The 26222-nt window shown below is 37.3% G+C and overlaps 1 protein-coding gene across 9 annotated transcripts in view; it reads left to right on the top strand.

The window, feature by feature from the left end:
- The window catches only part of sick (sickie), a 277051-nt gene that overhangs the window by 196135 nt on the left and 54694 nt on the right, over positions 1–26222 (top strand). For 7 of the 9 annotated variants that reach the window (XM_033477744.2, XM_033477741.2, XM_033477740.2 and 4 more), the window contains 7 exons: positions 6720–7064; positions 7660–7887; positions 8381–8795; positions 9738–9879; positions 10125–10151; positions 14104–14348; positions 17456–17607. In XM_033477744.2, the coding sequence (XP_033333635.2) occupies positions 6720–7064; positions 7660–7887; positions 8381–8795; positions 9738–9879; positions 10125–10151; positions 14104–14348; positions 17456–17607 (1554 nt within the window). The remainder of the gene's footprint in view (positions 1–6719; positions 7065–7659; positions 7888–8380; positions 8796–9737; positions 9880–10124; positions 10152–14103; positions 14349–17455; positions 17608–26222) is intronic. The other 2 variants (XM_076524457.1, XM_033477739.2) reach the window with 1 other exon arrangement.

Raw genomic sequence — 26222 nt, 5'->3', positions numbered from 1 at the left:
TGAGATACTAAAACAAGAAATTGGAGAATTGAGGATTAGATCTAAATACTTCTTATGTTTTACTATATTTTTAAATCGAATATGAATTTATTTAATTTCTCTATTATCATTAATGATTATTAATTTCTCTAATTTCTCTACAGCGATGAATTTTTAATAAATAAATAACCTTGACTTAATTTAATTCTCAGAAATTGAGTTATCAAATAACGATATAGCTATACTGTGGGTCCGAATGGACCCGAGCTCAGCAGTGCGTGCGTCAATTGATCTTATTATCAGATTCTAGACACTGAGACGCGTCTAGAAGAAAAATAAATGGAAAAATTACGTACTGAAATGTGTATAAAAAGATCCACCATTGAAGTGTTAACGACTTCCGGTGGAAGAAGCGTCTATTCAATGTCGATAACTATGCGTGGGATAAAAATTGTCGAGCCGGTCGACCGGGGCGACGATACGTACGTAAGGTTAGGCGTTAGCATTGCGTCGAAAATTAGCGATTCGGTGTACCGGCAGGGGTGTCAAACACAAAAGCTAACTTGGGCCACATAAACAATGCTTAACTTTAGGTGGGCTGCAACAAAAAATCAATGTTCATCAAATATTTATATATAATATAATATAATTATTAAATATAATTATTATATATTTTTAAAATTGTATAATTATATTCAATATAATTATATATATAATATATTATATTATATAATAATGTTATATATAATATATATAATTATATAATAATATAATATAATAATATATAATATATAATATAAATATTGATATCAAATATTTTTATTTTGACTAGTACATTGTAATAAACACATACATAAAGTTAAATTAGTGTTTACGTCCTGATACTATCTTTCCTATTTCGGTAGAAATTTTATTGGCCGAGACTACTTTCAAAATTTCTAATTCACATTTCTATTTTATTTTTACTTTGCGTCAGATATATTGACTGGGCCGCAAAAATGTTCATCTCGGGCCGCGAGTTTGACACCCCTGGGGCACGGGCAGTTCCGGTAGTCGGACGGTATTTTTTTGTGACTGGCTGTACGATCGGTGGAGTATTCGGTAACCAGGCGTTAGTAAGCAGTATCGCGGCACAAAGTGGGGAGGGCCCGGTGAGCAATGGATCGTCGACCCTCGCCAGTCGGCAGTTAACGTCCGTCCGTCCGGCTCGTGAAAACGGTGACGTTCGTCGAAGGTGGTGCAGTATATGTCGATACGACGACGACGGCGGCGGCGGTGATGTTCGCGCGTTGATGGAAAATCGTTCTCTCTTAATTTCCTCGGCTTTAGAAAAAAAAAAACTGCGTTTCCGTCTCGGTGGAGAAAAGTGTCCGACACATGTCCGAGGAACCCTTGCTATCGTCGTGTCTAATCTCGTAAAAAGCAATTCCACCCCCATTCTTTCTTGGGGGTAGTAGATATTGCGCTCTCCTCGGCAGAGATATTTACGGCGTCTTGTGGCGCTACAGATTGATCTCTCCCACATTGTTGCTACCCCGGAAACCAGTAATCAATGGAACAGACGCGGCTAAACTCTCTCTCACTCTCTCTCTCTCTCTCTTTCTCTCTTTCTCTTTCTCTGTGTGTTCCATGTAAAAGTACCATGAAACAATACATAACATAACAATAAAAATATAATAACATAACAATAAAAAAATAACAACATAACGGTGTTAAGAATAGTTGACACTGGCGTCGATGCAACGATGAATATTATTTGGTAATTTCGAAAATGTGAAATCAGTGAGTACGGGAGGGAACTGTTATTTAATTATCCGAGATCATTGTGGATATTATCGAATTTTTATGACACGTCGTTTTAATAAAAGTGCGTCGAGAACCTTTGAGATCAACGCTTGTTGAATAAATATTATATAATAATATATAATAATATTATAATAATATAATAATATTAATAGTATATAATAATAATAATAATATAAATAATATTATATTATATTATTTAACTAATTGAAATCGTTTAGGGTATCTTCTGTGTTACTTTTATGGGAATCGTTTCAATAAAAGCTCGGCAATTGCCACTGAAGCAATGCTCGATAACTATAAATATAAATATAAATATTTGAATATAAATATTTCTTGGTCATTTAGAAAATATATAATCTGTGCAAGAAGGAAATATTATTAAACCAGCCGAAGTCGTTGAAAATGTCTTCTGATCTTTCTAAACGTCGGTTTAACAAAAAAGGTACGTTGAGAACCACTGCCTCGAAAATTTAAAAATCAGCTCGACGAACGCCCGATAAATATTTCTTGGTAATTCAGGATATTATTCGACCGTCCGAAATCGTTACAGATATTTATTTAATTTCTATAAAAATCGTTTCAGCGACAGAAGCTCGTTGAAAACCACTGCTCGCTTTAAAAAAAAAAGAACGACCGCTTGTTACAACTTATTTAAAGAAACAGGCTTCGGAACGACCACGGTGAAACGTGTTCCTTGTAAACTGTTCTCGTGCCATGATATGCTAATTTTGCTTTATTTCCTTCGGCTCTGTGACAGATTAAAAAACTGCTTATTATACGCAGACGATTAAGCTGCACGAGAAGAAGCAAAAAGAAAAAAAAAAGAAAAGAGAAGCCATTTATCGTTGAGATATCGACGTCGAATTCATTTAGAAGTCGGCGATAATTGCTGCGATAAACGTTTCGATCGTTTATCGTAATTTAAACGTACACATTTCCTCGTAATTATTAATATAACGGTCGTGCAGAGCATATGAACATGTATTTGTTTTCTACACTTGCACCGCCGGTGAACTTTTATTGTAGACTTTCAATTTACAGTAAATTCTTCCTAAATTCTCCCTCCCGTTTTTATAGTTACCGATTGTCAACAACTATAATAATCGTATCTCCTCGTCCGAAATTGTCCATTTTCGTGCGCAATCTTACTGCAAATTAGGGAAAATAATTTATAATAATAAATAATTTTACACAGTAAATAAATTATTCTCCCTAATTCGCATATATATATATTATTTTGAATCAGTAAAAAGACATACAGTCAACAACAAAAGTATTAGAACGCATTTGCACGTAAACGCGATCATTATGTCTACAATTTGAACTAATTGCAAATCAAAGGGAAACAATAGGCAGACTCTGTAAATTAAGAACCGTGTTTGCGAGAACAAATAGAGTAAAATCAGTACAGAGACGTTAAAAATGATCGAAATTAGTTAAAAGCTGCAACGTAAATTAAGGATACGGAATCACTCGTGCCATTAAATTATAGCTTGTTCAATGTCCCAAGAGGTTATTCTACTTATATTATTATATTTAATTATTTCTAAATATCTTACGTATTAAAATACCAATATAGGAATATTAATTTTTGAAAAAGTCGACGGAATATCGTCGCGTCGCCGGCATTCATTTACAGCAATGTTATTAAAAGCTGCAACGTAAATGAAAGATATGGAATCACTCATTAAATTATGCCATTAAATTAAATTAAATTAAATTATAGCTTGTTCAATGTCACAAGGTTATTCTACTTATATTATTATATTTAATTATTACCAAATAACATACGCTCTAAAATACCAATATAGGAATACTAATCTTTGAAAACGTCGACGGAATATCGTCGCGTCGCCGGCATTCATTTACAGCAATGTTATTAAAAAGCTGCACGGGCACACACCTTTGTCCACGGCTGTACAAATTGCTACGATTCAATGGAGGCGAAGGGCAGTTTGAAAATCGTATCGAGCAGTGTCAGAAACAAACAGACAGACCGGTTAAATTGCAGCCGCTGCTGCTGTCGAGAGTGTAACAAGGGTGGTTCTGCACGAGGGCTACCCCTTAATTATCCCGTGCAATGACGCATTCGATGCTCACACAGGTATTTCGCCGTTATCGATCCGACGGAGCCCAAAGACCGACCAGACCACGTGTGTGCCGTTGAACTTTCGTAGTTTTCGACGTTTCGAGGACGCTCGTTCGCGGTGATTAAATTATTTTCTTTTTCTTTTTTCAATTTTTTTTAATTCAAAGATCGCGAACGATTATTTAACCAGCCGAAAAGGAAAATAACGGTTCCGATGAAGTGAACGGTTTGGGTGTGGATGTTGAAGTGATTCGTGGAAAAGCGTCGTCGTGATAGCCGAGTTCACGCGATCCAATGAACACGAGAAGCATAATAATAAATGGGACAATTTCGTCTGCGAGCGATATCGTGTTTTACTGGTCGGCCGCAGTTTTATATTCAATTCTCGACGAATGTCCGCCGAATTTGATGGTTCTGTTGCTGCGGGATAGCATCCGATCGTCGATTTAGAAAATGGTGAGTTCAGTGAAACTTTCAGTTCGTTCGCGATTCGAATATTAAAATTCTCTAAACAAGTTGTTGTACTCTGAATGTTAAATATATATATTATATATTATAATATTATTATATTTATTTATAATTATAATATATAATATTATTTAATATTATATATATATATATATATATATATGCGAAGCTAACAACGAAGAAAGATGAGAACAGTCGGAATAATTTATGAACGTTGGAAAGTATTAAAAATATTTCAGTTATCAAATTTAGAATTTATTAAAATAGAAAATTATTCGACTAGGTAGGTATAACGATTAATTCGAATTGTACTAATAAATAGATATAGAATTTATTCAAACAGAATTATTGGACTAAATACATATAACAATTTATTCGAATAAATTCGAATAAATGTTCGACCAAACAGTTAGAATAATTGATGACGAATAATTGCTATCCGAATAAAATATTCCACCGTAAAAGAATTCGTTCGGACAATTATCTCGGCTATAATAATAATTTAATCCTCTATTCCAAACAATTCGAATAATAACCAACACCGAACCCCGACGATTTCTCGCGTGACATATAAAAAAAAAAGGATCTCTGATAAAAGCTCGCCATAAATTTAGAACACACAAGGTCTTTCTTGTTCCTCCAAACATCCCCGATGCACTTAAATCCGTTTGGAACATTGTTCGCGCGTACGCGGAGCGGTTTTCGGAGCAGCCGCGCTGGCACGATAATATTTATTTAATTGAGAGAAAAAAAAGGGATGTGTTTCCATGCCCGGCATCTCGGATAATAAACCAGATGGAGAAGAAAGAACGAGAGGCGCAAGCCGACACCATGCGCCGTACTCGGAAGAAGGGGCCCCGTTTATTTAAATTTTCATGCTAGTGGTGTCGCTCAAACTTTTCCGCCTCGAAGCAAAGAAGTCGCCGAACGTTTGTTGTTCCTCGAGCGTTTTCGCTCCTGCTCGCGTTTCACCGACGGACCGTTGCGATATCGGCCTTGGACGCCGTGAACACGCTTTTAAAGCGCAACGAGGGAAGTAGTCGAGCTTGACCCGCGGGGATCTTTTGTCTGGCTTATGCCCTTTTTATCGTACGTTTACTATCCAGTAAAACCCTGGAAGACTGTTCTAACCCCCATGAGTCACGTCGTGGCGCGGTAACATTGCGCGCGATGAATGGGTAACGGAATTGGAGAAATTCAGGGAGAGAAACTGCTTTCTCTAAAACGAATAGTTTGTTATTAATTACTAAAATATAAACGCCTTTCGAATCAACGTTCATAGCTGCCATTGAGAGAATTTCATAAAGTCAATAAATGAATTAAAACTGCGATTACTGTTACTTGTATATTATAAATTGTCAATATTAACCCTTTACACTCAAGCGGTGACTTTGAGGCACCATTGAAATGGTTATATATCACGTTCCAAGATAATTTTTATTAATATAATATAATATAATAATATAATATAATAATATAACATATTAATATAAAAAGTTATTAAAAGTCTAGCTGCTGTATGAGAGTCACAGAAGACATCAAATGGAAATACTATGGAGACAGAAAAGTTAATTTGGATTTACAGTCGAAACAGCTTCGAGTGCAAAGGGTTAAACATGCAAGAAAATTATGAGATTAATTGTTGGGAAGATTACACGCTATAAAATGTTCGATAATATTACTTTATACCGCATTTAGCCTGCGAACAGCCAGAACAAATTCTGTGCCCCTTACGGTGGCCGCCAGCTTGGCGCGGCGTCTGTTTCGTGAGTCATAGCATCGGGGGTTCTGACTTCTGCAAACGTCGCGTCGTGTTCGAGAATCGATAATAGCAAAATCAAGCACTTCGAAAATCGTTGACCCAGGTCGTATCGTCGATTGCAACGACATCATCTGTGCGATAGGCCTGGTGTCTATTGAACCATAAATAATAATAATAATAATAATAAATTTAGGTACATGCAAAAATTAGCACCTGCAAAATGCAATAAAAATTCAAGGGAATGCTACTCGTTGCCAGGACCGTATATCCTTATTTATCAATTTTCGTTTTACTTAACAAATTATTTTGACTTCAAATTTACATCCTAATTATTGAAATATTATTGTATTGAAGTATTATTGAAATTATATATTATTATTGTAAAATTTTATTAAAAATATTATAACGCCACATAACATATAATATAATATAATATAATATATATATATAATATAATATTATATTATATTACTAATATATAATATATATAATATAATATTACTAATATATATTATTAAAAATAATCTATTACGTAAAATACTCGTAAAACCTGTACTTTTGCAAGCAGCGAAATATTTTCACGCAGTCGAATTTCGTTTGTTTTTTTCGAAACAGAGGGTGCCGGGTGGTGGCGGCGTGATTGTGGGGGGTGGCAGTAGTTCGGCCACCCCCCAAGGTGCACAACAGGGCAGCAGCCTTGTGTACCGCGTGGTAAGCTCCAGACATCCTGGCGGCCATCATCCGCATGTAAAGAAATCGGACAGCTCTCAGCAGACTGACAACTCGGCGTTCAAACACCAGCAACAGCAACAGCAGCAGCAGCAGGTCTCGAACAGCTCGGGGAACAGTAGCTCGAACAGCCAACAATGGAAGAAATATATCGAGGCCGGAGCTGCGAGGGACCGGGAGAGAGACAAGGATGGCGCGCCACCGAGTCCTAGTCCCTCCAGGCGATCCCAAGTAAACAATTTCTGTATACATAGTTTTATCTCGTTCCGACTCCTCCCTGGGCTCTGGACATTATTGATTTTCCAGATGGAAAACTTATCTTACCGAAATGGAATCTCTGCGTTCCCCGTTTTTTTTTTCTAACGTACTCGTCTTATTATTTATCTTTTGCCCAAGGTTTATCATTATTTCTGTCCAATTTGGAAAAGTTTCGATGCAGGCGACATACTTCGTATACTGCTGTGTTTTCATTCGAGAACATTAATTTTATATTTCTTGAAATCAACACATTTTTGGGGAAAATGTTAAATGTAAAAATCAATCGATTTCAAGGTGGAAGTAGAATTAATTTATTTTTCTTGTTCTACCACATGTTTTGTTTTAATTGCGACAAGATTTTGTTAGATACTCTTGGTTTATCTATCTTGAAAAATATATATAGAATATATTATATTATATTATTATATTATATTATAATATTATACTATACTTGTATCCATATATTTAGAATATATATAACTAGATATAAATTATATTATATATATGGATATAAGTATAGTATATTATATTTATGATATAAATATAAACTGTTCCGATACTTTCTCAGGACAAACACCGGAAACAGGCCATGGCTGAATATGCAAACGGCGAAAAACCTCAGAAAGTTTCATCGGGAACGTCGACTAGCGGCAGCAATAAAGTTAGAGGAGTGCCGCAGAGTTTCGGATACGTTAAGAGACACAGCGCTGGCACCAGTCCCAGCCCCAACGGAGTCCAAAATGGCAGCAAAGACACTACGAGAACTGCTCAAGTTAGCGCTGTCCCGAGGACAAAGGTAAAGTTTTTTCTTTATTGGTCTCGTTAACCGAGTCGTTTTATTCTCCTATATCCTTTAGCAGAAGTTTGTATGCTACTTATATTTATATTGAACGGAATTATTTTAATAATATAATTACTGTATTATAAAGGAAAATCGCGTTTATATGTTATACATATTTATAATATAATATCATTACTATATTATAAAGGAAAATCGCGTTTGCACATTATACATATTTATAATATAATATCATTATTATATTATAAAGGAAGATCACGTTTATATATTATACATATTTCTAATATAATATCATTATTATATTATAAAGGAAAATCACGTTTATTCTATAACTTTTTCTATTCTTTCAATATCATTTAATCCAACCTAGCATTAGCATGGACGCAGCTTGCATAAACATGCACTCTATACAGGATGTCCTAAAATTATTTATCGTTTATCTATTTAACTTGTACGAGTAGTTTTAAATCTCCATGATTCGACGTTGCAGGTCAAAGTATCCGGCGGAACGCAAACGTGCACCACGGAACTGCAGGCGAACTCCTCTACGTCGAGTCAAGGACATCATTATAAGAGTTACAGCCTTACCGGTCCCAGCGCCAGTCAACTTTCCCAATCAGTACGGGACCGACTTATGCTCGGTTCGCAAAGCCTGCCGAAGCCTGGTAGCCCAGAATTCACGGCGCTGTTCGCGTCTGCTCATCACAGGGAGAGAGGATCCGGAGCCGGACCAACGAGTGCTTCCTTCTCGCCGCGAGTACTGAAACCATCCGATGGAAGTCTCAGCGATACGTGCAGCAATTATGCAGCCCCCGATCTGCAGGGGTATTACACCCCTAACAGTCCGTACACTACATCCTGGATGAGACACAGCAATACTTATACACCAAGTGGACGTTCCCAAGGTACTTTCTTTGTACCTTGCCTGATGAAAGCCTAGCAATTTGTACCGACGATATCTGAGACAGCCGAGTAAACAAATGTTAAACAGCTATATGCGGGTATTTCTTGAGAGATTTGAACGCGTGTGTGATCACATTCGGAGTTTAATATTCAACGGGGTATATAGCGTGTATCGTAATAAATACTAATAGCTGGACTGCGAATTTTGTGCATTTATGGGAAAAGTGCAGAAGAGAAATCGAGATCGGTGAAGACACATGAAAAGAATTTAAGAATTCATTATTATTTTGAATTAATTGAAAGTATTGAAGGGAGGATTACATGTTTATTCGACTCCTGTTTTGTACAGCTGATGCAGAAAATTCTTAGTTTCCATAAAAGTCCTAATAAGTCTACTAGCAGTCTACTAATAACAAAATCTGAAGACAGTATTATTAATGTATTAAAGACATTTCTAATTATGTTCTAATTAATTATAATTTTTAATATATTAATATATTCTAATTATATATTATATTATATATTTATATTATATATATTATATTATATATTATTATTATTATATATTAATATATTCTAATTAATTTCTTACTATGCCCAAAAATTTGTAGTAGTGGGAGGTATTCGGGTAGCCTAATAGTTCTTATTTAGCCGAGTACCTCATAAATTGACAGGGTCCTCGTGTGTCTTAAAAATCATTTGGGAACGACAATTAACCATAATATATCGTACCTAAACTATTTTTTCTATAATTATTTTATTACTATAAAATAATTCTATATCTATAATTATTAATCTATAATAATTATTATTATATTCTTATAATTATCTTCTCATAAGTTAAAATGGCTGAGCTAGCTATTCGACCTCTACGGGTGCATCCCTTTATCGCAAACTCCTGTCACGTTTCCACGATAGTGTGTACTTAATTTCTGCAATTTCAGGAATGGGCCTGTGCGAAGCCGACAGCGTGGAGTCATTGGGATCTCACCGAGCGAGCTTAACTCACGCCCGTTTATTAATGCATCAGAGGGACTCCACCGGGTCCCCGGCACCGCCTAGACTGAACCGAAGCAATTCCATTAGGTATGCCCGTTCAACGATGACTAAATCTTTTATGTTAGTCTTCCACGACCTTTTACGAGATCCTTAGAAGTCATTTGCATACGTCTGTATGTATAGATGCATGACTAGAGGATGCAAATGTCTCACCATATTGTTTAAATCGATCAGTTCCAGCTTTTTCTGATTCTTTATAATTAACCACTCTATCGACAGCGAATTAAGCTCGTTCACGGTGAAATAACGCAGTTCATTTAATACCGTTCTAGCCATCTGCGGGACAGGACATTCCCAAGGTAGTGCAAAAAATCTAGAATTTACACAGTTCTTGCCGTGCCTGATTTCCATGCATAAGTATTGAACGAACCGAATCTAGGGTGCTATGCCCTACATATGTATACACACGAGTGACCATTTTATACGCACTTCAAACACAGATGTCCATGTGTATTTATATTTGTATCTATGTGTAATCGAGTTTTCTACACGTGTATATCGTTTAGACTCTACGCAGAGTGTCTCAAAATTATTGTACTAGAATGAAATGAGAGATTCCTGAGGTGATTTCAAGTAACTTTTTCCTTAGCGAAAATGTTCTACGACGCTTCGTTTACGAGTTATCAACGAAAAACACTGACCAATGAGGGATCGCGTACGGCCGACGCCCCGCCCTCACGACCACTGCCGCTGCGTCAGACGGCCGACGCGGCCGCGGCATTGGCCGCAAGGGCGGAGCACCGGCCGCGCCAGCTGATCTCGCTTCTCATTAGTCACCGTTTTTCGTTAATAACTCGTAAACGAAGCCTCGGAGAAAATTATTGCAAAGGGAAAAGTTACTTCGAATCACCTCAGGAATCTCTCATTTCACTCTAGTATAATAGTTTTGGGACACCCTGTATATAGCGAACTTTAGCTTACCATCGATTCAATCAGTTTCCCACTTTCTTAATGTACACAGCATTTGTATTTCCGACTACGGCCGTGCTTGGTTTGCGAACGCATGTCAAAGCTTTTCACGACATTCTTTCATGCAGCTGGAGGAAGCATTGCAACTTCATTTCGTATCTGACTTTTCTTTACCTAATTGGTCACAAAAATCGTCGTCCACTCTATGCAGTTTTAAACACATACATTAAAAGCTACTTAAACGCTCTTTGTAATATTTGACAAATCTATTTATCGTAGTTCGAACATTCGTCATCTTCATCATTTATCATTTGTTATTTAATACGTTCAGTGCCGCGTGAGTCACGCATGAGTGACACTAATATAAATATTGAACAAATTGAATGTTACTAGGATTTATTAAATTTATTTAATGACTTTGATATTGTGCGAATTTTTCGAGTTAATATTCGGCACTGAACGTGTTAATAACTACGCGCTTCGTGCCTTCGCCTTTCTTCCTCTTCGTTCTAGAGGGTGTCCCAAAAATGTCTCGCAATTCGCAAAGGGGGGGTTCCTGAGGTTATTTGAAAAAACTTTTTCCTCAACGAAAATTTAATCCGCCGCTTCGTTCACGAGTTATCAACGATAAACAGCGACCACTGAGAGATCGCCCCGCCCTCGCGACCACTGCCGCCGCGTCAGACGGCCGACGCGACGCGGCATTGGCCGCAAGGCCGCACTCGCTCTCTAATTGGCCCATGTTTTTCGTTAATAACTCGTAAACGAAGCCTCGTAGAACATTTTCGCTAAGGAAAAAGTTTCTTCAAATCACCTCAGGAATCTCCCAGTTCCGGTTTGCGAGACATTTTTGGAAGAAAAATGTATAACTTTCAGCGTCTATGATCGTACACTATTCTGTAGTAAAATAAAATCATGCAACAAAATTTCGACTATTTTTGTGGCCAATTGTAGTTGCTTCCAGTAACACTACGACAATTATAAAGAATCATTTGCGCTATGCTTGCCCTTGCACGTGTCTCTCCCGAATCGTATTCGTTTTATTCGTTTATTCGACCCGTTTCCTTTCGCTGTGCTCTCTTATAGAAGAACCGCGCGAGTGCATACGGAACGGTGAAGTGGCACTCTACCCTTTCAGACGGAACAGAATTTATCTTCTAATTAGAAGACTCTCTCCAGATCGACTAATTACGTATGCACTCGTCAGGTAGATAGACGGGTTCTCGTCGATGTCCTAAGCAAACTGAACCTACTCGGATGCGAGAAACACTTGTCTGCGGCTTGATCGGTCTCTGTCTGGAACGAGAATTCTTCGAAAAAAACGAGCATTGACGAAGTTCGTAGCCTTCGCGTCGAAAAATTCTCGTTTCGATCGAGCATTATGCACGCGCATCGATCGTATCCGAGGAGGATGCTCGTTGCCTAATCTTTCGATCGGTTGTCTTCCCGAATGCGATCGAGCAGCGCGACGAGCTGCAACCGATATGCAACGATAACCGAGCTTTCTATCGCGTAGACGCAAACGTCTGAATAATTTCCGTGCAGATATCATTCGGCGATGTTGATCGAATGTCGCGTTTGACCGACATTTGGAATCGGAGCGTTCTCTACACTGCGCTAACCGATTGCATCAATTTACAAAACTGCGTTGTTCGAACTCTATTGATAGGCTCCGGACTCGATACATTTGTGGCGAAATTGAGTGGTTGCAATTTAAGGCAGTAGAAGGATTGAAAGAGATTTGGAAGTTATATTTCATTAAAATAAATTAATAAAATATTTTAATAATATTGAAATATATTTTAAAATATTATAAAATATATTAATAAAATGTTTTAAATATATATGTGTATTAATAAGATATTTTTATTTTATTACGTTATTATTTAGTTTATTTGCTACACCATTATTATATTATTTTATTATATATTTTATTATATGTATATTATTTCTAACTTACCATTTAGTTTATATTTCTTGCACTCGAGGCAGACAATTTTTATTTCACGTAAAAAGCCGCGGTCTAATTAATTAGGCTTCTCGAGAGATCCTCTGATCTATGAATCTCAATATTTTCATTTCGAAAGCAAGTCCGAGCGTTGCATTCCACTGGTGAATGGCGATTTTTATTCCGTCGAAATTTATTATAGAACGATGGAATCGATATCGTATTTCGCAGCCTCTAAGCATGAGAAAAGGTCAAATCAACATAGGTCAGCGAACTCTTCGTTTCGAAGATAACAGCAAATTATAGTAAGCTAATCGATAGTAAGATTAATTACCATCTCAACGCTAAAAAGATTTAATTACCACTGTCTTACGGTTTGTGACGACTAGATTACAGACTTTATGAATTTCTAGCAAAAAACTGTTCGCACGATAATACAAGTGTCGCGAACACGAACTTTTAATTGTCCCGTTTTTATTGCCTTAATTCGATCATACCGCAGACGAGTGACCAGTCAGATGTTGAATGTCAACGTTAGACACGTTCTATCGATGCACGTTACGCGCTTTTCCATTCTCCGAAGATACAAAAAGTTTCTTCGAACATGCCTCGCAACGAAGTAGAAACTTTCAATGATAACTGGACCGTGGATTTTTCGCGTCATCGTTATACAGGGTATCCCAAAATTATTATACTAGAATGAAACGAGAGATTCCTGAGGTGATTCGAAGAAACTGTTTCCTTAGCGAAAATTTTCTACGAGGCTTCGTTTACGAGTTATTAACGAAAAACATGGACCAATTAGAGAGCGAGTGCGGCCGGCGCTCCGCCCTTGCGGCCAATGCCGCGGCCGCGTCGGCCGTCTGACGCAGCGGCAGTGGTCGCGAGGGCGGGGCGTCGGCCGTACGCGATCCCTCATTGGTCAGTGTTCTCCGTTAATAACTCGTAAACGAAGCGTCGTAGAACATTTTCGCTAAGGAAAAAGTTACTTCAAATCACCTCAGGAACCCCTCGTTTAACGCTTGTACAATAATTTTGGGACAACCCGTACAGTAATTCTCGCCCGAATTCGCGCTCAGATTACGCACAAAAATGGACAATTTGGGAAGCGCTGATACAATTATTCAAGCCTCGCGTCTCCTTTAAAATAAAATCGCATCTTCTCTTCTCAAATTGTCCACTTGTATGCGCAATCTGAGCGCGAATTAGGGAAAGAGACTCGCCGAGATTCGAATTCGCATAAAAATCTGCGGTCCAACGATAATTTACCGACATGGTTATACAGTTGTAATTTGAACAGTGGCGAACTCTTTGTCGATCTTCGGAGACATTTCACATCGATGCCAATCTTTGCCATACCAACGATTTAGATGGTTCTACGTCTGTTTTCGCAGATCCACGAAGAGCGAAAAAATGTATCCGTCGATGTTAGCTAGAGGAAGCGGAGCATCATCCTCTGTCGGCGAGGAAGTCGGAGTCGGGATAGGAATGGGCGTGGGTGTTGAACCATATTACAGTGTCCCCGTGGGATCTACCGGGTGTACGGGGCAGCACTGGTCCCAGCCAACGTCCCCGACGCCCACGCACACATCTCGACAACCGCCTAATCTCTACCAGCATGTGCATAAAGACGACGACAGTAAGTTTTCATTCAGAGATGTTTATAGTTATAACTTCTTCTCTTAACAGCCAATTAGAAACGAGCGAACATCGATATTTTCCATCATTTTCATTCTACCAGAAATTCGAATGTTTTCTGTTTATTCTATTATTTTAAGAGATTTTTTGGTATCCTACTGTTTTATTCCACCGGTAAGCCACGAATATTCTACGCTTTTTTATTCTGCGATTAAGAATTTTTCGATATTCTACAATTTACTCTACCGTTTTTTAAACCTCGAATATTCAATACGCTTTATTCTACAATTAAGAATTTTTCGATATTCTACAATTTACTCTACCGTTAAATCTCGAATATTCTACGCTTTAGTCTACTAATTAAGAATTTCGATATCCTACTTTTTATTCTCTATTATTAAGCATTCTTGGTATTCTACTTTTTATTCTACTATTAAGAATTCTTTGTATTACGTTTTTTTTTCTCATTAAACGTACACTAGTGTGATATTAGGCTTGCCGTACTCAAAGCAATAGAAAATTGTTTATTATCTCCCTATCCCTAACTACGTTCGTGCAATATTATTATTATTTATTATATTTTTTCTCGACGAAGTAAGAATATTCACTGCTGTTCGATGAATTACGCTTGTTTCATCCTCTTCAAAATTACGATATACAAACTCAGATATATAGTGCAAATTCTAAAAGCGAAATTAGTGTATTCTGATCTTGAAAAGCATATTCGGTTTCACAGAAACTGTAATTAGCAATAGTTTCTCGGGGAAAAGGAAACACGAAATTATCTCGAAATGTTGCTTTTTTCCACGTCGCGTCGCGGTGTCCGGATTAACGATTAGATAATTGAGACGCAGTTCTTTTTTTATCGTTCCGTTACACTCTGCGGATGCAATATCTACCGTGATATTTTATGTGGGGATAAAGATAAAAAAGTTTCTCTGTTGACATTAATGATAGGATAATACAAAGCGAGAGGTAAGTTTCGACAACCGCGGCTGAAATGTTTCTTGATTTCATTAACAAAGCATATGACACCATCTTCATGATGATTCTCGCGTATTTTTCATTCGCGAATTAAAATATTTTTTATTAAAAATTTATATTATAATTATAATTATAATGTATTATTATATATTATATATATATATTTTATTATAATATATATTATTATTATATTAAATTATATTATATTAATAATTAATATAATAACTATATTATTATATTATATAATATATAAATATTATTATATAATAATATATAATAATTATATTATCATATTAAATCTATATTATAATATATAGATTTTAATAATAATATATAATATTGCATTTACTAATATGCATTATATAATATTGCATTTATTAATATGCATTATATAATATCGTATTTATTGATATGTATTATATAATATTGTATTGATTAATATGCGTTATATAATATTATATTTATTAATACGTATTATATAATATTGCATTTATTAATACACACTATACGCATAACATTAACCCGTACACATTGTTCAACTGGGAACAAAACGGTCGTAGTTTTGAAACGTTTTTTGAAGAAATTGAACTGCCGACTTCGAATTTATGAAACGACTATTAAGGAGACGGCCGGTACCATAAAGTGTTATTAAGATAGAACATATGGAGGGTTGTCTGCGAACCGTACAAACGCTTGATTATCCCGGAAGCTGTATCGGAGATACAAGAAGTTTTTCTTTTTCTTTTTTTCATGAAAACAAAATGGTACGCGGAGGTATAAACTTTTCTGTCGGGCCCTCGCGAGTAGGAAGTGTACGCAGCAGGAGTTCGGGTCGTCTTCTCAAGTGTCGCGCCCAAAAAATCCGGTGCTTCTAACGTTTCGAACCTAAACAGCTGTAGGAAGCTACTACGGGGTAACAGAACCTTCGTAAACCTGTGGATTGTGTTCTCGAATTATTAGAATATCCGGAAAATCGAAGAGTTACGCGCGACGATGCCGCATCTTCGCTTTCTACGCGTTTCTTGTTCCATATATTCCGTTTCGTCCAAAACGATGCGATCCTTCACTCTCTCGGTATAAAAAGACATTATTACATATTGCCTCCTAGCAATAAATACGACGGTAGTGTGTCGCAACAGGCAGCATTCTAGAAAGGTAAAATGAGAGACGTATTTGTTATGGATGGTTTTACTCTCCGTGGAATCGTTCTATGAATTAAATCTTATTATTTATAGTTCGTTAGATTAGCGGAATATTGTTGCTTGTAACTTCATTGTAGCAATAAAATATTATTATTTAGACTTCATTGTATCAGTCAAATAGTATTATTTATACTTCATTATGTCGGTAAAATATTATTATTTATACTAACAAGAGAATACTAATATTTATACTTGATTGCATCAAGAGAATATTATTATTTATACTATCAAGAGAATACTATTATTTATACTCTTGATTACATCAAGAGAATATTATTATTTACACTATCAAGAGAATACTATTATTTATACTTGATTGCATCAAGAGAATATTATTATTTATACTATCAAGAGAATACTATTATTTATACTTGATTGCATCAAGAGAATATTATTATTTATACTATCAAGAGAATACTATTATTTATACTTGATTGCATCAAGAGAATATTATTATTTATACTATCAAGAGAATACTATTATTTATACTTGATTTCATCAAGAGAATATTATTATTTATACTATCAAGAGAATACTATCATTTATACTTGATTGCATCAAGAGAATATTATTATTTATCGTGTCAATAGCAAACTATTCCTTCTAGTTCATTATATCAAGAGAACACTATTATTTATACTTTATGGCATTGATAGAATTCTGTTATTTAACCTTGATGTAAATTTAACCGTACGAATTTCGCGTAAGTTCAACCGTACGAATCTCGTGTAAATTTAACCGTGCACCGCTCCAATCTCAAATTCAAGCCTCTCGGGGGTCGCATTCGCAAATTAGAGATCGCATTTCAATTATCTTCTCCCTCTCGTTGTTTCTCGAACGCCGCGACACAAACGAGCAAGAAGAAAGAAAGAAAGAAAGAAAGAAAGAAAAAAAAAGAACTGTTTTCCTGGTTTGCCCTCAGTCCACGGATCTTCTGTATCTTTGGTATCGACAGCGAGCAGTCTGTACAGCTCGGCGGAGGAAAAGCAGGCGCACGAGCTGCGGAAACTGCGGCGGGAGCTGCTCGACGCGCAAGAGAAGGTCCATTCGTTAACCAGCCAGCTATCGACCAACGTGAGTACCATGTTATATATCGATTTCTGTAACGATAAACCATACCTCTGACGCGTATCAACAACCTGCTGCTACCGTTCGCTCGCATTATTTCGTAACGGCCCGTGTAACACCGACCGACAGTAAACTGACGTCACGGTTCGTACGCACGTCACACAATTGCTCGAATGCGGATCTATTCTCTGTTTCAAACGAGCCGTGGTCCCGCGAGCTCTGCGCGCGAATTGCCGCAAATGATTAATCATAATTAATCGAACCAACGGCGACAATTAACCAAGTTACGAGAGAGCCGGCCGTTGCTCGTTAAACGAGCTCGATCCGGCCGAACCTGTTCGAACAGCTTCGAACGGAACACCGATACATCAACATCGTGTCCTCTCTGTCATCATGCTAAATATCGTTCGCAATTATGTACATCGTTCCCATTACGATTTCTTGTCCGGTTTACGGAAATCGATGCGCACGGTGAAATATTGGCTCGGCAACTAAGTAATTGCCGATTTGTTCAATGAAATAACACATTTTTTTTTTACTTGGAACGAAGTTTAATCTGTAATGTATTTTCCATTTTGTTCGATGACCTTTTGCCGTCTCTCTGACAACTTGAAAATTCCACGCTCGTAGAAAGTCCGATCCTTTTCGGCCGAAAACTGAGTTAAGCGAGATTTTACAGCGTCATCGTCATTAAATGTTTTACCACGAAGGGAGTTGTCCAGGGATCGAAATAAGTGGTGATCCGATGGCGCGAGATCAGGGCTATATGGTGGGTGTAACATCGATTCCCAAGCAATATCCATGAATTTTTGCCGAGTGGACAAAGACGTGTGCGGTCTAGCATCGTCCTGCTGGAAAATGACACCTTTACGATCGACCAATTCTGCTCGCTTTTCCTTGACCGCTGCATTCAATTTGTCCAGTTGCTAACACTCACGGATAATAAAAAATAACAATAATAATAATTTTGTAATATAATATTTACGGATATCATAAAAATGGGAGCGAGAGACATCTATAACTGAAATCGGCAATTACTTAGTTGCCAACCCAATATCATTTCTCCGTTCCCGCGGCCGATTCCGGGAGAAACAATAATTCATTCATACATCGCGGCCGTCTCGACGGATAACCATAAATTTCGTTGTTAATCTACTTATGAACACCGGAACAGACGTTATCGGATACAGCATATTTTATGGCCGCTTATTCGAGCCTTGAGCGACGTTTCGGACTGTGATCGAACCGACTAATCGGGTCACTTCGAAACCGTTTCGCATTAATATATGTACACCATGGACAAATACGAATTAGCGCGGATTATTGCAAAACGTTTCGCATTGCCGGGAAAAAATAGCGGCGTCCGATTTCTATCCTTTCGCGGCTTAACGAATAATTTGTCTCGTGAATTTCATCGTTTATTATTTTAGAGCTTACTTGCTGCTGAAGCGGACGTTTGATTGATCTGGGATCGCTTCGAACTATTAATGTTCGAATAATAATATAATATATATATATATATAATAAGTTAATAAAATTGTTATATATTATATACAATAATATATAAAATTATACATGTAATAATAAATATAATAATACATATATTATTATATTTATTATTGTAGTATATATACATATATTATATTTATTATTTATACTTATAATAGTATAAATATATATAAATACTAGTGAACATTATTTGCAAAAAGGGGTGAACTTGATTTACGAAATCCTCACGAAAGGATTAACTCGATTTGCAAGAATGAATTTAGAGCGTGGAAAAGGTGAATACGATATAAAAGGGTTACTTTCAAATCAACTACAATCACACTTCATCGATTGTATTTTCTCCGACACACGACTTCGTCGACGTCGAGGTTCATCGACAGCATGCATTTACCGATACTGTGATATAACGCGGACCTAACGCAGAACGAGTGTCGATGATAAATATTCGACGATAACACCGTACAGGCTTTAAAAGATTAAAAAAATGGCAGATATCTTCCAGTATTTAATCGAAAACGTGATAAAACTGTGATTCTTGCCATCTTCGATTTATTATAACTCATAAAAACGCGATAAATTTTGCATCGCGATAAAGTTACAAATTTTCTAAAACCAACAACAATTTTCTAAACTAACAACATTCGATAAAATTTTCAGCGTGCTTGTACAAGTTAACAAGATCAACGAGACGCATTTTTTAAATTTCCGTCATAGGCTCAGATAAAAAAAAGTTAAACGGGAGTACACATCCTTTTTGTCGTCGTTGCAAATAATAGCAAAATTTGAAGAAAGCATTTTGCTCATCGTCCCTAAAAAAAACATTCGAGTCGCTTAGTACGATTTCCAAAAAAAGTAATCGCGTGTTAGCCCCCTTAGCACTGCGAACCATTTTGGACGTTGGCTACCAGCTACGCAGCGCCACTTTTCGGCAGAAACGGGCATTTACAGACCCTCGTATTATTTAGTATGGTTTTCGAACTAACTAACGTATTATAATGATATTGGACTTATACGAATTTGGCTGAAATCGAGAAATTTGCAAACAAAGTTGCGCCGAAATAACTCAATTCCCCATAATCGCTAATAAACTTGAATGTCCCACTCGAGGGGACATCCGAGTGATATGCTAGAATCACGATGTCCGACGAGAGGGGGCAGCGGAGTGCAAAGGGTTAAAAAGTGTACGAGCGCTGTAAATATCGAGGTTTATGTATCGTAGTTTACGGAGAGATCGCGTTTCGAACGCGGCTCCGCAGCGATTTCGAATGGCCCGCGTTCGGCCCCGGTGCAGCGGAAGTGACCGCGTGCACCGAGAGGAAGATCAACGGGGGCCGGCCAATGGGACGCGTCGCGGCCTCTCGGGCATCTTGGATCGCTGCGCGGTGGATCGGTAGTCGGTCCGCGTTTAGTTAGTGGCGAGACGCGCTGCCTCGAACGTCGTTTCTGCGTTTGGTTGCGTTCGCGTGAGCGTGTTCCGTGGCATCGCGTCGCGTCGTGTCGCGTCGCGTCTCCTCGCGTCGTGTCGTGTCGTGTCGTGCGTGCAACACAATAAACGCTCGGTGCGTGTCTCTGCCACCGTGTCAGTGGACCGTCGGCACGGTCGCGAGACCGCGGGCTCGCCGACGCGAAACTCGGAAAGTGTGACAAAGTGCGGAATATAGATCTCCTCGTCGCTGTGTTCGGTTCAATCGATTCGTGTGATCTGTCAACGAAAAGAGCAAGCAAGCAAGCAGGCCAGAGTGAGATCGAAGCGAGCCGGATCGAACTCTGGCCGCGCGATCGATGAGCCCGGAACGTGATCCGCGGGACGGAACCACGGCGGCGAGAGAGCCAGCCAGCTGAAAGAAAAGTAATTGAAACGGAGTCGTTTGTCTGGTTCGATTTTTACGGGCCCGCGAACGAGCGCGGGGCTCGATCGTTTTCCCGTCGATAGCTTATCGTCGTACGGCGACCTTTCTCTTTGTACACGCTCTTTATCCCTGGATACTATGCGTTTTACTCCCGTGATACTTCCTAGGTTTGTTTACTATGCCAGTATTTGTCCGCGCGCTTTATCGGCCCGCCGAAGGTAGATAACGCGGATGGTTCTATTTCTTTTTCTTTTTCACCGCTCGATGCGCTTTTAGGATCGAATAACCGACACCCCGTTCCCGTGATTCACACGATATATATATATATATATATATATATTTTTTTTTTCTTTTTATTGTTGCAATAATAGTCCGCTGTGCGAGCATTGCTGCATACCGTTTTATTATAATATTATTAACGGTTATTATGACCGTTATTAATATAATATAAATATAATAATATTTATATAATATATTATATTATAATATAATACAATATATATATAATATAATATAATAATAATATATTATATATATAATATAGTAATAATAATATATATATATATATATATATATATATATATATATATATAAAATTATAATATATATATAATATAATAATATATATATATAATAATATAATAAATATATATAATAATATATATATATATATATAATTATTACTATATTAAATATTAAATCCATATTATACGTTATATCATATATTATTATATTACATTATTATACATAAAAATTAAAAATCGTCTTCCATTAACGACGCTCAATAATCAAGACGAAAAATCAGTAAAACAATATCTTCCATATAAGCAAATACACATGTATAAGAGCGGTTCTCGCGGAAATTTACGGTCGGATAATCGTAATCAAAATTGAAAATCTCGAACGGAACCTCTCGGGTGCCCTCGCAATTAAGGACAGAGGGATCTCCGAGCGAAATAAAGAAAGTCTCTGTCATTTTGGGCAGCAGTCGGGTGGTGTCCTTTAAGGAATCGCGGTCAAAATTTCGGTCATCTCGGAAATAATGATCACGGGCGAGAGATGATCGTATAACGCGCGCAGCCAGCCAGCCACTTATATGCGTCTCGGTTACCATTTCGGTCCCTCGGCTTAGTAGTAGTAGTCTCGTGGACCAGAATTCTGCGGTAGCCTTTTTTATACGGCGTCCTTTGAGATCGTCCCCGGGAACCGGTCAAAGACGAACACGCTAATGAATTTACGACGTTGAGTAAAGTTTATTCGAATGTTCGCACAAAAAGTAATTCTACGATCATCGAAATGCCCCCCCCCCCCCCCCCCGATTAAATAGCATATATTCGATACGGGATTAATCGAGCGATATTTTGAAACGACGTTGAAACGTTGAATAACAGCTGGGAATATCTGTAAATGTTATCAATTTTATTGTTGTAATAATAGCACGCTGTGCGAGCATTACTGCATACCGTTTTATTATAATAATATTAACGGTTATTATAACCGTTATTAATATAATATAAATATAATATGTATATAAAATAAATATAATAATATTTATATAATACAATATAAATATAATAATATTTATATAATACAATATAAATATAATAATATTAATATAATATAATATAAATATAAATATTGGTATTTTCAACGTGTTAAAATTATTTATTATTATTAAAAATAAAATAATTATAATAAATATTGAAATATTATAATATATCAAATTACATGACAATATTATGATAATTATAATAAAATAAATATTAAATTCTTATAATATAATCAGCTGTGCTTGTGTCTAATTCGCCAATATTTCAAGTCATTCGAGTTCTTTCAACGTTTCTCTATGAAATCGAGCACGTTGAAGCATTCATCCCTTCAAAAAAAGGGAAAAACGGTTATGCTAATGTTACGTCGTCCGGCCGAAATTTCGATCGAGAAATTTTCATTCGAACGTCTCCGACGATGGCTCGGGGGCCCGTCCGCAAAAACGGAGCCGAGAGGGCCGAACCGCGCGATAAAAACTCGTCGGCTCGCAACATTTCGAAGCACCGGGGTGTAGATCTGAAAAAGATGCCGGTATCGGCTCGGGCTGAATCATTGATCCTCGGCGAATAATGAGACGGACACGTTGAGGGACAGATATTACGATCAAATGGACTCGCTTCTTCGGCCAGCTCCTCGTCGCGGACCTTTCCCTATCGAACGCATGATCGCGATACGATATCTGGGCGTGCATCGTGAATCGATCCGGGATGCGGTATACAGTCCGCGTCTTTTCTCTACCGAGAAACGCGTGTTTTCTACGAGATAAGCCTGTGGATCGAAGCCTCATCTGACAACAAAAAGAACAGATTTCGCTTTCGATTATTGGCCGAAAGACGATTTGAAAAGATTCCTGAAAATATCGAATTTTTGCTTGCTGGGACAGTTGTACGTACATGGTACATTTTCTTTTGTTTTATTTGTGCATGAATTAGACTGCGGATCTTTATGCAAATTAAATATAATAAATTCTGCTATGTTATATTATATATAATACGATCGTGGCTCGTCTATCTATTTGTCCCTATACGTTCTTTCGAAACGACTGTATTTCTAAACATGTCTGCCTGCAGAGTACATAAGAACCAGCAGGAAAGTCGATCTTTCTTCCTGTGCCTTATAGACGGCTCGCCGAGACGCGGGTAAAAATCATCTGACATTCGATAAACGAAGGTTAACCCGCATCCATTTCTTCCGTCAATTTCACTCATCTTTTCCCTGTGCGCTGTATACATTTTTCTAAACGTAAAAATATGGTCTGATTTGCCCCCTATTATATATATTATATTATATATTTATTTATTATTTACTATATATTATATATATATAATATTTATAATACATAATTATAATATATATATATATACTATAATATAATACTATAATATTTTTTATTTTATATAATATTTATGCATATTATAATTATGTATTATAAATATTATATATATATGAACACAAGCTTCCCAACTGATAAAAAAGGCTTTCAAAGCTCTAATACACGAAAGCTTGAGTCAGTTGTTGCTAGACTCTTTTATCCATGACTGTTTTATCAACACACGTGTGCGTTTATCTAGAACTCATCTGGAACGGCGCTCACGTTTACGGACGAGACGATACAGACAAACAATTTACACTACTCTCGTTGCTCGACACGCAACGACCCCGCGACGACGCTCGTGTATCGAATACATTAAAAAAAAAAGAGCTCGTTAACCGTGCCACGATTCCGCCACGACGACGAGGACGACGATGATAACGACGACACCCAGTGGACTGAAATCGTCGAAAAAAGCGAACTAAATCCATACTATTATTTCCGCGGTACTAATTGTGGAATATAAAATTGTTATATATAACAGTTATAATACATATAATATAATAATATTATAATGTAATGATATATATAATATAATATAATAATATAATACAATAATATAATATATAATAATATATAATATTATATAATAATATAATACAATAATATAATATATAATAATATATAATATTATATAATAATATAATACAATAATATATTATATAATAATATTATATATTATATTAATATTTGACTGTATATACAGTAGAATATTATTAACATTATATGCAGCTTTTTGGAAATATCTATCACGTTTAATTAGTCATAACTGATCAATTTAATTACTTCTCGTAGCTTTCGACATCGCTGAGAAAGTATTCAACGGTGTTTAGACTAACCGATTTCATCATAGCGATTCTTCGTGTGCAAAAAAATGAAAGCGCACTCGTGCATTTCCAAGGCTGTGCGTCCAATTTTTACGAAATCGTTTACTAAACAGCAATATTATTCGTACAAACTGAGTCGAACGTGCTAATATATTAGTAACGCGTTTATTATTCTATCTCTTGAACGAGCGAGTCTCGACGAAAGATTTTTCCCCGAATATCTTGAATAGGTTCTACTTAACACTAGATTTACGAAACCCGACAAAATGGCGGGTCACTAAATATTTTTCGCGAGGCGGCCCGGCCAACCAGCGCGCGAAGCCCAGTTCCACTCATTGGCTCGATCGCCTCGCGCCAGCCGAGCTCGCCTCTCATTGGTCACTGTTTTTCGTTAATAACTCGTTAACGGTGCCTCGGAGAACATTTTTGTAAAGGAAGAAGTTGCTTCAAACGATCCGAGGAACCCGCCATTTCCGGATTGCGAGACATTTTTGGGACACGCTGTATATACAGACAGAATATACAGTATCAGAAAGAATAAAAAAAAGGGAGAATAAATAAAAAAATCGCTTCTCGCGTCAAAGCCGAGAGAATAAAAAATATCCCGGGGGGACCGATCGTGCTCGTTGGGCCCATTTCGCCGATTTCGCTCTAAACGAAGAATTTTCGAGCGATTCCAGTCGAGCGTCGTCGATGTGTGCTCATCGAGCGCTAACGACACGAAGGGCAACGTACATAAAATTTTCGATATAGCACGCTGGTCGCAGCTGGTCGATCGGGGCCCACATATATGGTCGTAAAGAAGCGCGTCTCTCGGTTCGTTCCTAGAAAACGAGCGATCTACTCGGGACGCGATCATTTTTGCGCTACTATATGCGGCCAGAGCGCGCGGCATTCCCGGCGCGTACACCTTCGTCCGCTTCGTCCGCTTCGTCCGCTACCGTCGTCGTCCCCTACCTTATTTTCTCCACTTTGTCTTTTTCTCGCGTTTCCGTTTCTGTCATCGGCCGCTGCTGCCCGGGAGAAGCCGGGTCGTCTCTCTCGACCGTTCGTCACCGGCGCGACCGGTCGTCTCGCGCGACCAACCCGCAGAACTCTCTCGCGGACACGGGAAAGAACTCCGGCACCCGACGTCTTCCCTACCACCGATGTCCATTTATAGTTATTGACGCCTTCTACGGCTCTCGTTATGTCGATCCTCGTATGCATGCTCGAGATACGCGCGCCCGTTGAAATATGAATGTTAGCCGACGCGTCCCGATCTGCTGGGCTACCGGGTATACAGTAATGTCTCCCTAATTGACGCTCAGATTGTCTCCCGAAAATGCACAATGCGGGAAGAGGAGGTACCATTATTCATATAGTCAGTTCAGTTCCGATGACAAATTATTTGCTATTTTAAATAGTAAATATAGTAAAGTAATGATATAGTAACTAATATAGTAGTAAATTAATATTTAGAAACTTATTCAAAAATTATTTAGTTGAATTGAAAACGAAATCGTTAATTTTCTA

The sequence above is a fragment of the Megalopta genalis genome, chromosome 9 (assembly GCF_051020955.1).
Source record: "Megalopta genalis isolate 19385.01 chromosome 9, iyMegGena1_principal, whole genome shotgun sequence".
NCBI classification, from domain to species: Eukaryota; Metazoa; Arthropoda; class Insecta; order Hymenoptera; family Halictidae; genus Megalopta; species Megalopta genalis.
This window is presented reverse-complemented; position numbering and strand designations above follow the sequence as displayed.